The following is a 12,826-nucleotide window of genomic DNA, read 5'->3' as shown; positions in this document are numbered from 1 at the left end:
ATTTGCAAAAATTTCTACATTTCTGTTTTTTTCTGTCAAGATGGGGTGCTGAGTGTACATTAATGAGAAATAAAATGAACTTTTTTGATTTTAGCAAATGGCTGCAATGAAACAAAGAGTGAAAAATTTAAAGGGGTCTGAATACTTTCCGTACCCACTGTAAATCTGTGAGGTGCTGAACATCTGATCTGCTCTGTTCTTGCACAGTGACTGAGCACTGGTCAAACACTGATGTAGCAGACAAAGGTGACTGGTCTGCAGAGGTCCTGCTAGATAGTGCAGTCTGATTGGTCAGTTTATTTCTGAACATCTTCCGTTTAAAAGTAAATGACGATCAGGACTCTGATCAGGGATGAATTCTACATTTTTAATTGAAGCACTATTTGCCTTGGTGCTGATCAAAAGCTCACCCATTCAAAATGTTTTTGGAAAGAGACACCAGACCAGAGTTCTCCTTCTAATCACTTATTTCCTCTTCTTAGATCTTCTGACGGGGCCCTCCATCCACGATGAGGATCCCCTGGTGCGTCTGCAGCTCCAGCAGCCAGAGGGAGATCTCTTCTCCTGTGGATGTGACACAACAGAGGAGCCCGCCAGCCAGAGCTCCTCCAACGACACCCCGGCCCCGGAGAGGGCCATATGCCAGCCCTGCAAACCTCCATCAGCTGTAGATACTCAAGAAGATTCAGCTTCGACCTCGGAGCATGAAGAAGAGGAGGACGAGGCAGCTTCTGTGGAGGGCGATGCTTCCACTGAGGAGATTACAGGCGATGGAGAGGAAGAGGCTGCGTCTCAGGAAGAGGTAGAAGAAGAGGAGACATCTGAGGAGAAGGCTGAGGATCAAAGTGTGGAAGAGGAGGCAGTATCTGAGGAGTTTGCATCATCTGAAGAGGAGGAAGTAGCTGTGGTTGAGGAAGAGGAGGAGAAAATCGAGGAAGAAGCAGAGGAAGAATTATCCAACGAGGAGGAAGAAGTGAATGAACCTCAGGAGGAAGTTGCAGAGGCGAAAGAAGCTGCTGCTGAAGAAGAAGCAGTTGAGGAACCAGAAGTTGAAGAGACACAGGAGGATACAGAGGCAGCCGCTGAGGACGGTGTGGAAACCTCCATACACGAGGCTGTAGAGGAGGAAGCTGCTGAGGAAGAGGTTGCACTGGAACCAGAAGCAGAACCAGTTGAGGTTCCTCAAACAGACTCTGAATCTGAGGAAACAGAGTCTGAAGCGATGGCAGAATCTGAACCAGAACCAGAGGTGACTGAAGAGCCTGAGACCGAAGTGTCTGCAGAGCCAGAACCTGAAGTCATTTCAGAACCAGAGGTGATTTCAGAGCCTGAGATTGAGGTGGTTGCAGAGCCAGAACCTGAAGTCATTTCAGAACCAGAGGTGATTTCAGAGCCTGAGATTGAGGTGGTTGCAGAGCCTGAACCAGAACCAGAGGTGATTTCAGAGCCTGAACCAGAGCCAAAGGTGATTTCAGAGCCTGAACCAGAACCAGAACCAGAAGTGATTTCAGAGCCTGAGCCAGAGCCAGAAGTGATTCCTGAGCCTGAACCAGAGCCAGAGGTGATTTCAGAGCCTGAACCAGAAGTGATTCCTGAGCCTGAACCAGAGCCAGAGGTGATTTCAGAACCTGAACCAGAACCAGAAGTGATTACTGAGCCTGAACCAGAGCCAGAGGTGATTTCAGAGCCTGAACCAGAAGTGATTCCTGAGCCTGAACCAGAGCCAGAGGTGATTCCTGAGCCTGAACCAGAACCAGAGGTGATTTCAGAGCCTGAGATTGAGGTAGTTGCAGAGCCAGAGCCCGCAGTGGTGCTAGAGCCTGTTGTGGAGGAGGTCGCACCAGAATCTGCAGAGGATGCGACTGTGGAAGGGGAACCGGTCATTGAGGAGGCGATGGTGGAGGAGGCACCTGTCGATGACGAGGAGGTGACAGTGGAGGAGGTGTCTTCAGAGGAGCCTGCACCGTCAAAAACCAAAGGTACAAAAAGATAACACCATCTGTTTGTAGTATGTCAGAAGTGTAACTCTCCTTTCACCTCAATAGAGAAGCTGTGTCAGAAGGTAACAGTCCGAGCAGCAACAAGTAGAGCAGCAGGGATCCCGTTACAGTAAATCTGTGCCCATCCAGTCGCTGTTTCTGTAATTAAGGAAGCCATTATCTGACGTCTGGGTGTTGACACGTGCTATAAAAGATGACGGCTGAGTCTTAAAAGAGATCCCCATCTATTACTCTGATCCCACTTCATCACTTCATTCATTACACTTGTGCGAGTGTCATTGGAAGTGGTTTTATGTAACGTGTGTTATCTCTTTGAACTAGATAGATAGATATCCACAGTAATTGATTTTAACAAAGCCTGCGATACGTTTCTGACACGATTACTGTTACAATCTTTTGTTTTTGTCACTTTATCCTGAGAGTGTGAGATGACGAATCTAAATATTTTGAAAACTGTTATGGTGTGAATTATTTACTACAAATCATTTACGCAGAGATAGAAATTATTTAACAATAAAAGGAAATGGAATATACCAAGTAATCTTAACCCTAAAGAGGAAAAACAGCAGATCACAAAAATTTGAGAAAAACAAGCTCAGAAAAAAGAGTCAGTAAAAAAGAAACGTAAAATTCATGAATTTCAAAAGAATTTGGAAACTTTGCATCAACGTACCTGTTATTTGAGGATTTGTAACTATACTCTCTGATCAGGCACACTTTATCAGATGTGTTTAAGTTGTAATTAATGGCTTTATCAATGGTTGATACATTTTAAGAAGCAATAAAAGGCCACTGAGGACAGCTTTTGCGTTGTCACATTGTGCAACCCCTTCGTGGCTGGTGTTTATCCCGAGAGCACAACTTTCTTTGTCTTTTAAGATAGTACTTTAATTTAGCTTGAAAACCCCTTTTAAGACCACTCACCCTCTGGAAATGAGCTTCCGGACATCCGGACTAAAATGTATTTATTAATAACTTATTTAAAAGAGGATTAACAACAGCCAAAGGGATTTTTCACAACCTGTCAACGCAAAAGTTGTCCGTACAAATGGTTGATTATTGACTTTAAAAAATGTCATACACATATATGAAGCTCTGTAGAAAGTATGCTTTGTTATAAAGTGGTAGCAAATTCAGATTCTTGTGTGACGGGACGTTTAGCTGAGATGGGCTGTGAAATGACAGCAAAGGTCTCTATCCTTCTCTCCGAGGCATGCAAAGCCCCCTGAATGTGACACAGTGTGTAGCTAAAGGGGAATTAGCAACAACCTCTGGTACAGAAATAAACAAACCAAAATAGCAGAGGAAAGGAATCGATGGACAACAACATGATATAACAGTTGGGCCTGTACTCTCCCCCAGATGGTCTTGTCACTCACAACTCAGGACACCATTTACCTGGAGGAGCACTTTTATTTTGAAACCATGTCGGCTGAGTTTTTAATAATTGGCTGAAAGGAGTGGTTCATTTCATGGATGTAGCTTTGCAGAAAACAATAAAATTGTGTTCCAGGCCTTCTCTGTCTGACTAAGCATTACTACTTCCTGTCACAGGTAAATGCATGTTGACCTTACCAGTTGACTTAACTCTCTGATCCTCCAATCAGAACATCAGGCAGCAGGGCGCACACCGAGGGACCGCACCCACATTGAGAACACGCTGCGATTGGGTACTACTGAACCCTCGACAGAGCTCTCAGGTGAGGAACAAAGACATCTGAAAGTTGTTGACATAAGACATGTGGTTTTGAATTTCTTTGCTTGAAATGCAGTGAAAGGGCATAAAGCACCTCTCTCCCACCAGCACAAATATATACATCCAAACACTCATGCATACGCATATTGCACATGCACAAAGGGAAAACCACATCCTGCTGATCAAAAATAGGATGCTCGCTGACAAACACTGCTGTGCTGCCCACCGTTTCAAATATCTTTCAGACTGTGGCTGTGGAAACGCCTGTAGTTCAGTATTGAAGTGAAGATTGTTTACAGCAACATCGTCAATGGAAAAGAAAAGCAGATGTGTTTGCATGAGAATGAAAGGAAGTTCGAGACAATTTGGGGGGATTTTCTGCCGAAACTATTCTGAAAATTGCTTCATGATGTCTAAGTCCTGGGGCTGTTGTGTGTGTGAGTGAGTGTGTGTACTGTATGCATGTGTGTGTGTATGCGTGTGAGCGTGCAGACACGTCTTGAGGCAGGTGATTAATCAGTGCGAATGTGTAACTGTCCTCGGCCATGAAAGCCTCTCTGTTCTCCCAAAGAAGACTGGTTCATTTCAAAGTCTTCTAATCACCTCAGCTCGATTTAATCAACTTTATGAGGGCAATTCATCATGCACTGCCAAGGGAACTGTTGTAATCAGTAATGGTATAAGAGCATTAATAATAATCTTGTCCAACATGTCTTCTCGCCATTACATCCCAATGAATACATCCAACACTAGCTGCTATGAAGAAGCTGCTGAACATCTACCACACTGCCATCAAGCCAATGGAGCAAGCCTACAAGTACAACGAGCTCAGGCAGCATGAAGTCACAGGTAAACCAGCTTCCTTCTTGAGATTACCTCTGAATTAAACAGCATGCAATGAGAAATATTGACCGTAGTAAATGGCGAATGGGCTGCTCATCAGTATCTAATCTAAATATTATACTGGGTTAGGGTCCCTAACCTGTCAAGGATTTACAGGCCCACATGGGCAAAGCATTCATGTAAAAAGAAAACGGAATTTAGCCAACATTACTATCCAGTGAACAGTGGAGCACAAATAAAGTCATGATTAAGAAGAAATAGAGCCAGGACCTGACATTATTCAAACCAGGCGCACAGAGAAGCACAATAAGGACTCTGTCTGCTGAAAAGTAAAGGGAACATTGTGTGGGCCAGACTCCCTACAACTTTGTTCCATTGCACTTGAGGGCAGGGAGGTATTATTTATGCTAAGGAGCAGGATGAAGTCTTCAAACTGGGGCATGTGACTCTGGGACCCCTTGTGGTGCAGAATGGAAAGACTTGTACCGGACTGTAACTCATGTGTGAAGGACATTTCTGTTCAGTCGGCCCATTTGATTTGGGTATTTTCTGTGTGCTTGTGTACATTTTAACACCAAGATGACACAAGACAATAAGGGGCGATCGCAACACGTTGAATGTGAGAGGACCAAGAACGTTCATGCAGAGTAGTATTCTGAATTAACCCGAGATAAACTGCAGCTTAATTAATTTTCTAAAGCAAAATGTATTTTCATTCTTTCTCTCTCAAAACTTTTCTTTATGCGCATGTCTTTAACAAAAACTTTAGATGGCGAGATCACCTCTAAGCCCATGGTTCTGTTCCTGGGACCATGGAGCGTCGGCAAGTCCTCCATGATCAACTACCTGCTGGGACTTCACGGCACCTCACAGGAACTGTACACAGGTTCACAATGATAAAACCTATTGTCCTATTTTAACAAGAGTCGACCAGAGTAGTGAGGAAGATTCATGAATATATGAATGTATTACATATATCTTGCCTATCTCTGAACATATCAGCTAAAAATGAACCAACAAACAACCAATAAATAAGCTTCACCCTCCAGTGCAGCTGGTGTTAAATCATCCCCGCTTCATCCCTCCACCAGGTGCTGAGCCCACCACCTCAGAGTACACAGTCATAATGAACGGTGAGAAGTCTCGGACCATTGAGGGCATTGTCATGGCAGCAGACAGCTCACGGTCCTTCTCTCCCCTGGAGAAGTTTGGCCAAGGCTTCCTGGAGCGGCTGGTGGGCATCGAGATGCCCCACAAGCTGCTGGAGAGGGTCACCTTCGTCGACACGCCCGGCATCATTGAAAACCGCAAGCAGCAGGAGAGAGGTGAGTGGCCATTACTTAATAATGTTTTTACATCAAAGCCACAGACAACCATTAGACTTGTAGACTTACTACAACAAAATATGCAACATCAAACCGACAGTAGGCGGTGATTACCGTGACACACAGTATCAATACAACACACACACAAACACAAACACCTCATGTATCGTGTCTCGTCTCTCCTCTTCCTCAGGTTACCCCTACAACGAGGTGTGCCAGTGGTTCATTGATCGAGCAGATCTGATCTTCCAGGTGTTCGACCCCACCAAGCTGGACGTGGGCGGGGAGCTGGAGATGCTCTTCAGGCAGATGAAGGGCCGCGAGTCCCAGATTCGCCTCATCCTCAACAAGGCCGACAGCCTTTCCACCCAGAACCTGATGAGGGTCTACGGGGCCCTGTTCTGGAGCATGGCGCCCCTGATGAAAGTCACAGAGCCCCCTCGGGTGTACGTCAGCTCCTTCTGGCCTCAGGACTATGCTGCAGACACCAGCCGAGAGCTGTTCATGAAGGAGGAGACCTCTCTGCTGGAGGACCTCAACCAGGCATGATATGATTATTCTTCATTTATTTTTTTTGACAATATGATTCCTTTAAACACCAGCTACATGACCACATTTTAAAGAGTTCAGCACACTTATGAGGTCTCTGAGGTAACGTTTTATTTGATACTAATTAAAAAGAATTATGGCTAAAACTCACAAAACACTTACATTACACATTGTGACTTATATATCTCTTCTCATTTCTGTCTCTGTCCTCTTCTGCAGGTGATTGAGAATCAAATGGAGAACAAGATCGCATTCATCCGCCAGCATGGCATCCGTGTGCGCATCCACGCCCTGCTGGTTGACCGTTACCTCCAGACCTACTCCGACAAGCTGGGCTGGTTTAGCGACCCCCACGAGGTGTTCCAAGACATTGTCAATGACCCGGACAAGTACTATATCTTCAAATCCATTCTGGCCAAAACCAACGTGAGCAAGTTTGACCTGCCCAACAAGGAAGCCTACCAGGATTTCTTCGGCGTGAACCCGGTTTCCAGCTTCAAGCAGCTCTCCTCCCACTGCAGCTGGACCGGCGGCTGTCTACTAGAGAAGATGGAGAGGGCCATCTCGTACGAGCTCCCGGCTCTGCTCAGCAGCGTCGGCAAGGCCGCAGACACGCCCGCACCAGCGAATGCCGCACCCTCACCTCCGCCTCTGCTCCCCGGCACCTGTGAGGGTCCCGGGTGTGAGGAGAAACCCAAGAATCGCTGGAGGAAGCAGTGAGACGGATGGAAGTCGAGGGGTTGCAGGAGATGGAACAGAGGAGGCAGATGGCGGCAGCAACCAGAGGGTTTCCTGTAACAATCCTCACCGCTGTGATTTTCAGAACTGGGTATGGAGACACTGAGCAGGGAAAAGAGAGTGGAACATGTGCAAAGATGTACTGAGCAGACCTGGGTTAGTTTTGCAACGATTCTCTGGTACACATTGTCCTATAAGACACCCTTCTGGTATCTACTTGTTGTTTTTTTTACTATGGTTTAGTAGGAAAAAGAATGTAGCAAAAGAGGCTTGAAGTCAACTTTCCATCTGAAGCCATTGCTGTCTGCAAGAGAAACATACAACAGGAGAAATCCAAGATGTCTCTCTCCTATGTAACCTTCCATGTTAATGAATGTTTTCTGGTTTCTCACTGTGTTCAAGTTTGTACATTATTTATTCAAGTTTTTCTGCTTCAGAGAAAGATGCTGGCAGCGATCGTACTCCTCCGATGTCGTGTAGTTAGACAGTAAACGCTGCCACTCTCCAAACTGCTGTGCTGTGTTTTTACAGTAAAACCAGTGCATGTTGTTGTTATTGTGTCAGGACGCTTATTTTCAAAGGTGGCACAACCAAATAAAGAAAAAGGGTTTTCCCGTAGTGTTTTCATTGAGCAGGGATTCAACCATGTTTAGTCGCTGTACTGTACTGTGCTGCACTGCTGGACACTGTACTGTCCTCTCTTCTCTGTTGTACTATAGACATTCATTATAGAAGCACATTTTATTTCAAAATGTCTCAGTGCTGCACTGGGACTGATTTGACTGAATATAACAACATCATTTAATCGTAGCTTCCTGTTCATGTAAGCTTGTATTTAATGCCAACGCGGCCTTCTCAGCCCTCTGAACCGTTGCCCGTCTTACCGCAAAGCGGCTGCATTTCCTTTAAAAAGTCAATCTTGTCATTGTTCCTTTAGGTTCGTCTGTATTTGTCATTCTTTTGAGTGATTTCTTTTAAATAAACAACTAAATGAAATTCTGCAGGCTTGGTTTCCTTTTTATGGATACAAAGACATTACAGATTAAGTGTTTTCCCCTGACACAATACATAATTGATATTTAGTTGTTCAGGGGATTTGGAAAAGATGGGCCAAATGCAAGCTAAAAGCACGAGCTCTCATCCTCACAACACACTGCTCTGGATTGGAGAAACTGCACCTTCAGAATAAAAATGTGCAGACTAATTTGTTCACACATAACAGCATTGCATGAATGAGGAACATGATTAAATGTGTAACAGCTGGATGAGCAAGCATCAGCCCAACAACCCATTAACAATACACATGCTGCTATGCGATAGCAGGTTAGTTATCCCCTGCAGTGACTGAAAACAGCCACCAGGAGGCGCCTCAGTTATGTTTCAGTCAGATGGACTACATAGAGTGCAAGGAAAAGGGAAGCTTTGTTTTCTTTTCATCAGTTTTATTTGTAATGCAAAGTAAAGGAGAAAACAGGAGACCATTTCCTGCAAGAGAAAAAATAAATCATTAACATAACATAACATTAGCACTCTTTGGACCGATTCAATATCAATCAGATACCCAGCAACCAACTCAACTGGGACTCATTCAAGTCTACTTTAAAGCAGTGATTCTCAAAGTGGGGTCCATGTGCCCCCCCAGGGGTCTGTAGCACTGTCGGGGGGGGTCAGCGTAATAATTTGCTATAAATGAATAAATTGTGCTGTATCATTGAAAAGTTTAAATCTACAGATGGGGACCATTTGCGGCAATACAACAAGCATATTGTGTCCATTACTCCCACCCACGTCAGCTTTGGGCCAATAGCATCTGATATATGATTGTGACACACAGCAATGATGAAGCTCAGTATTTTTAGGTTGAAAATAGGTTTTGTCTTGGTCACATGATTACAATGCCGTACTTTTAAGTTTTAAAATATATACTCAATATTATCCTTTTAGTACAGTATCAGGCAGTCCATGGCATTCTGTAGACGGTAGAAACCAATGACATTATACATGTAAATAAACTGCGTAAAGCTGTTTGCATGCAACAACACAGTGACACAACACTAGAGCAACAATGTTGTGCACCACCATGATAGATAGTGTTTTTGTCAACCAGAATATATTATGAATAGATTCCAGAACAGCTACATTCATGAAACTCTTCTGAAAACATTTCCTCTCTCAGAACTGTCAGTGTACAGTGACATAAATACTCCAACACAAATAATAACTGAAGTATTTGTAAATAATCTGACATCCTGTCTCTTTCCATTCATTCAGTTTCCCTCAGTGGGTCTAGATAATGTCTGGATGGATCGTTGTCCAAAGAGTGTGACATCTGGTCGAGCACTTGAAGGCCACAATATGGCAGTTACCTGTTTGAGGTTGTACTCGGGCACAGTGGTGCTTTGAACTAAATGTTATGGTCAGCATGCTAACAATGACCATGTGAACATGCTGATGTCAACAAGCTATAGTGTTTATCGTGTTAGTTTAGCGTGTTGGCTAATTATTGCTAAGTATGACGAAACACCAAGTGCAGCCGGGGCTGATGGGAATGCCATTAGCCGTTGCAGGTAATTGGTTGTAAAACTAAGTATTGGAGATTTTTTTTACATATCTCACTCCAACCCAAAAATGTAAACCTCGTGGTGGCTCTAGAGCAAAATTCAGAGGATCACCAAAGTCATTAGGATTCATCCTCTGGGCACATGAAGGACATTCTGTAGCTGTTGAACGATTTCAGTCTCGATCAAAGTGGTCTTTGAGCATTAACAAAAAAATACTGCTCGTAATACTGCACGTGAGCTTTTCTAAAGTAGAACCCATTCAAGAAAACAAGCCCCGACGTTTAATATGAACTGAGTTAAGCCTATTTGTCATCATATTCTCTGGCAGCTCGTCTTCTCACTGGTGCTTCTTTTAAATACTTTTATAAATCTGCAGCCGTCCTGCTGCTGACCCTGAGCTCCAAGGCAACAAGTGCATTTGTGTCCCGTGACACAGGGCATGAACACACCCGTGCATATGTAATAAGTGCTAAACGTATAAATATGGAGGTAATAATCCGTTTATTATCTGTTTGCTGAGTTGACAGGCAGCGCTCACAGGTTTAAGGAACAATATTAACACAGACTTATCAGTGCAGCTTTATCAACTCTTCAAACAGACCACTTGTAAGCTCTCGAGCATAAGCACGCACACACGCCACCCTCATGCCACGTACACACACACACACACACACACACACTCACACTCACTTGAATGGTGCATAGAGGCTTATTGCTTTATTGGATTCAAAGTTTAAACATGACGGCTTGTTCAAAGGCAGAGGACACACATATATTCTTATTCATTGCTATTCACAATCTCATCTCACTACAATATCACCAGCTGAAAATACAGTGTGGTCCATGGAGACGGCAGTATAGTGGCCATTCATGCATACCGCCTTGGATGTTTGATAGCCATAGAGACATAAATGACAACAATGACACGTATTGTGTAACAGTAAACCAGCCTCCTTTCTTCCTCATAGTATGTCTTCCTTCAATATATTTGGCCTTCAAAATTAAACGTTTGCCAACTGACAAGCTCCTTTCATACCTCTTTATTTCTCTACATTCTGTGAAATCTGTGTGTAGTTTTGAGCCCCTTTAAAAACTACTAACCCTAACTCCTAGAAACACCCCCAGAAAATATGAAATGCGAAGAGATGTTATGGTTATTGTTATTATGGTGCAACAAATGAATGCATCTTTATAAAGTGAATCATATTACTATAGTAAAATAATATAGGAAATTAAATAGTCGTGAATAGTAAAAAAATAAACTCCAGCTTTTGTTTTTTCTCAATAGATCACATTTCCTGTGAAATGTTTTCCACAATAACATGATTGCTGCTTGATATTTGTACCGGTTTGAAAGGGTTTTTGTGTTTATCTGAGATAAAGAAGTACAACAAATACAACAGAGTGCTTTTATTGGAGACAAATTAAAGAGGACAAAAAAAAGAAAGAAAGACATATTGACAACTAATTCTGCTTCTCTCGTTAAGGCTCGTAGCCAATTTTGGGAGGTGTAATCATGGAAAAGTGACAGATCAATAGTAGAATAGAGTTACTGCCTTCAGGCATTGGCAATATAGTATTTTTTTTAAATGGTGAACATTGTCAATGAGCTTTCATGAGTAATTCATGTCATGTTTTAGTTTAAAGTCCACGTACATGTCTTGAAAGGCTACATAACAGGAATACAGTGCAATGTCATGTGCCATACTTCACTGCTTTAAGACAAACACATATTTATTAGAGGCACTTATATTAAAGTAAGAGGTCCACACTGCTTAAACGTGTGGTATGGGTTAGTAGTCAATAGGCCACACTGAACTTAACACACTCCCTGTGAATCAGTGTGTCATTACAGGAGGCTAATTAGGAACGACTGGGATCTGTGAATTAATATCTTGAGAATAACCAATGTTAGTGTCATGTTCAAGGCAGTGTTCCACCTGAAAACATTGCACTTGAGTGTGTAATGATGCAGGTGCGAGGAATGATTTAAAAGTCAAACCATGTTGACAACGCTGTAATTAACGTTGCTTATGAGCATAACTACTTGACTCAGTATTAGTTGAGTGTGAAGGGAGTGAAGACATCAGTGGTGAGACAGTAATGGCAGATATTCACATCAAGCTCCAGTCTGGACGGTTACACACCACCGACCGTCAAGTCAGACAGACAACCGGGGCGGTAAATCACCGGAGCTCGGTCTGCCTTCAAATTAAAGGCGTTAAATGGCGTTTCACTTGGCTGCGAGTTTGTGAAATGCACAGCGTAGTTCGGCTGCCTTCTATGGTGCAGGGTTCACGTGCAGTTAACAGTTCATACCGTCTATGCACGGAGGTTCAGCCTTCTATTAGCTGTAGAGCCATTTCTTCCATCGTCCCAGAAATGCATGGCTGGCTGTGACACAACTTCACCAAGAAGTTTGTGCGCAACGTCAACTGTCATGAGCTAACGTTGGCTAACTAACGTTACCGTCAACTATCACGACTGACTGAATTATTTGGAATAGTGCTTCTTTAACCGACAAAAGACAAGGCGTGTCCTCCGTGAGCTGTCCTGTGTTCTGTAGCCTTTTTTCAGAACCACCGTCCTGAACAAGTCCAAATTAAAATATTTAACTGACTAATCCTGTTTATTGGCCGTCCTTGCTTGCAAGGCAACACCGGAAACCGATTTTTTTTTTTTAAACCGTGGTTCGCTTGACAGGCTGGTCACACCAACCCTCGCCGCCACAACAGCTGGGGGAGGATTTCCGACCCAGTCACGGCGAAGATGGTGGCAGTTACACGAGTGGAGATATCACGTTCCGACGGAGAGCATCCACGAAACTCCCGCTGTTGGTCTGTTTTTATTTAGCCCCTAAAATCCAGCAGAGAGCGATATCAGGAGAGGGGGGAAAGGGAGGCAACCAGCGGCCGACGGAAGAGGACGCACCACAGCCAAGAGCGCACAGTGTTGTGTTTGTTGGACACACGCATGCCAGAGGAATCTAGCGCTACCCAGACCTAAGGAATTAGTTGCGATAAGGAGATGGTGCCGATTGTGGGGCGTTTTTTGATAGTCCCTCCGAGGAGATAGCCAAAAGGGGTTTCCTTCATTGCTCTGGGGATTTTCTGC

At 43.8% G+C, this 12,826-nt stretch overlaps 1 protein-coding gene across 4 annotated transcripts in view; it reads left to right on the top strand.

The window, feature by feature from the left end:
* LOC116392866 (sarcalumenin) overlaps nt 1-8,132 on the top strand; it is a 12,857-nt gene extending 4,725 nt beyond the window's left edge. For 2 of the 4 annotated variants that reach the window (XM_031864666.1, XM_031864669.1), the window contains exons 2-8: nt 483-1,979; nt 3,608-3,700; nt 4,450-4,545; nt 5,309-5,425; nt 5,631-5,864; nt 6,058-6,407; nt 6,633-8,132. In XM_031864666.1, the coding sequence (XP_031720526.1) occupies nt 483-1,979; nt 3,608-3,700; nt 4,450-4,545; nt 5,309-5,425; nt 5,631-5,864; nt 6,058-6,407; nt 6,633-7,133 (2,888 nt within the window). In that variant the 3' untranslated portion in view covers nt 7,134-8,132. The remainder of the gene's footprint in view (nt 1-482; nt 1,980-3,607; nt 3,701-4,449; nt 4,546-5,308; nt 5,426-5,630; nt 5,865-6,057; nt 6,408-6,632) is intronic. The other 2 variants (XM_031864668.1, XM_031864667.1) reach the window with 2 other exon arrangements.
* Nucleotides 8,133-12,826: the final 4,694 nt, after the last annotated feature.

The sequence above is a fragment of the Anarrhichthys ocellatus genome, unplaced genomic scaffold (genome assembly GCF_004355925.1).
Source record: "Anarrhichthys ocellatus isolate YVR2014 unplaced genomic scaffold, GSC_Weel_1.0 scaffold31, whole genome shotgun sequence".
In the NCBI taxonomy this organism is placed as follows: domain Eukaryota; kingdom Metazoa; phylum Chordata; class Actinopteri; order Perciformes; family Anarhichadidae; genus Anarrhichthys; species Anarrhichthys ocellatus.
Note: the sequence above shows the minus strand (reverse complement) of the source record. Positions and strands in the feature narration are given on the sequence as shown.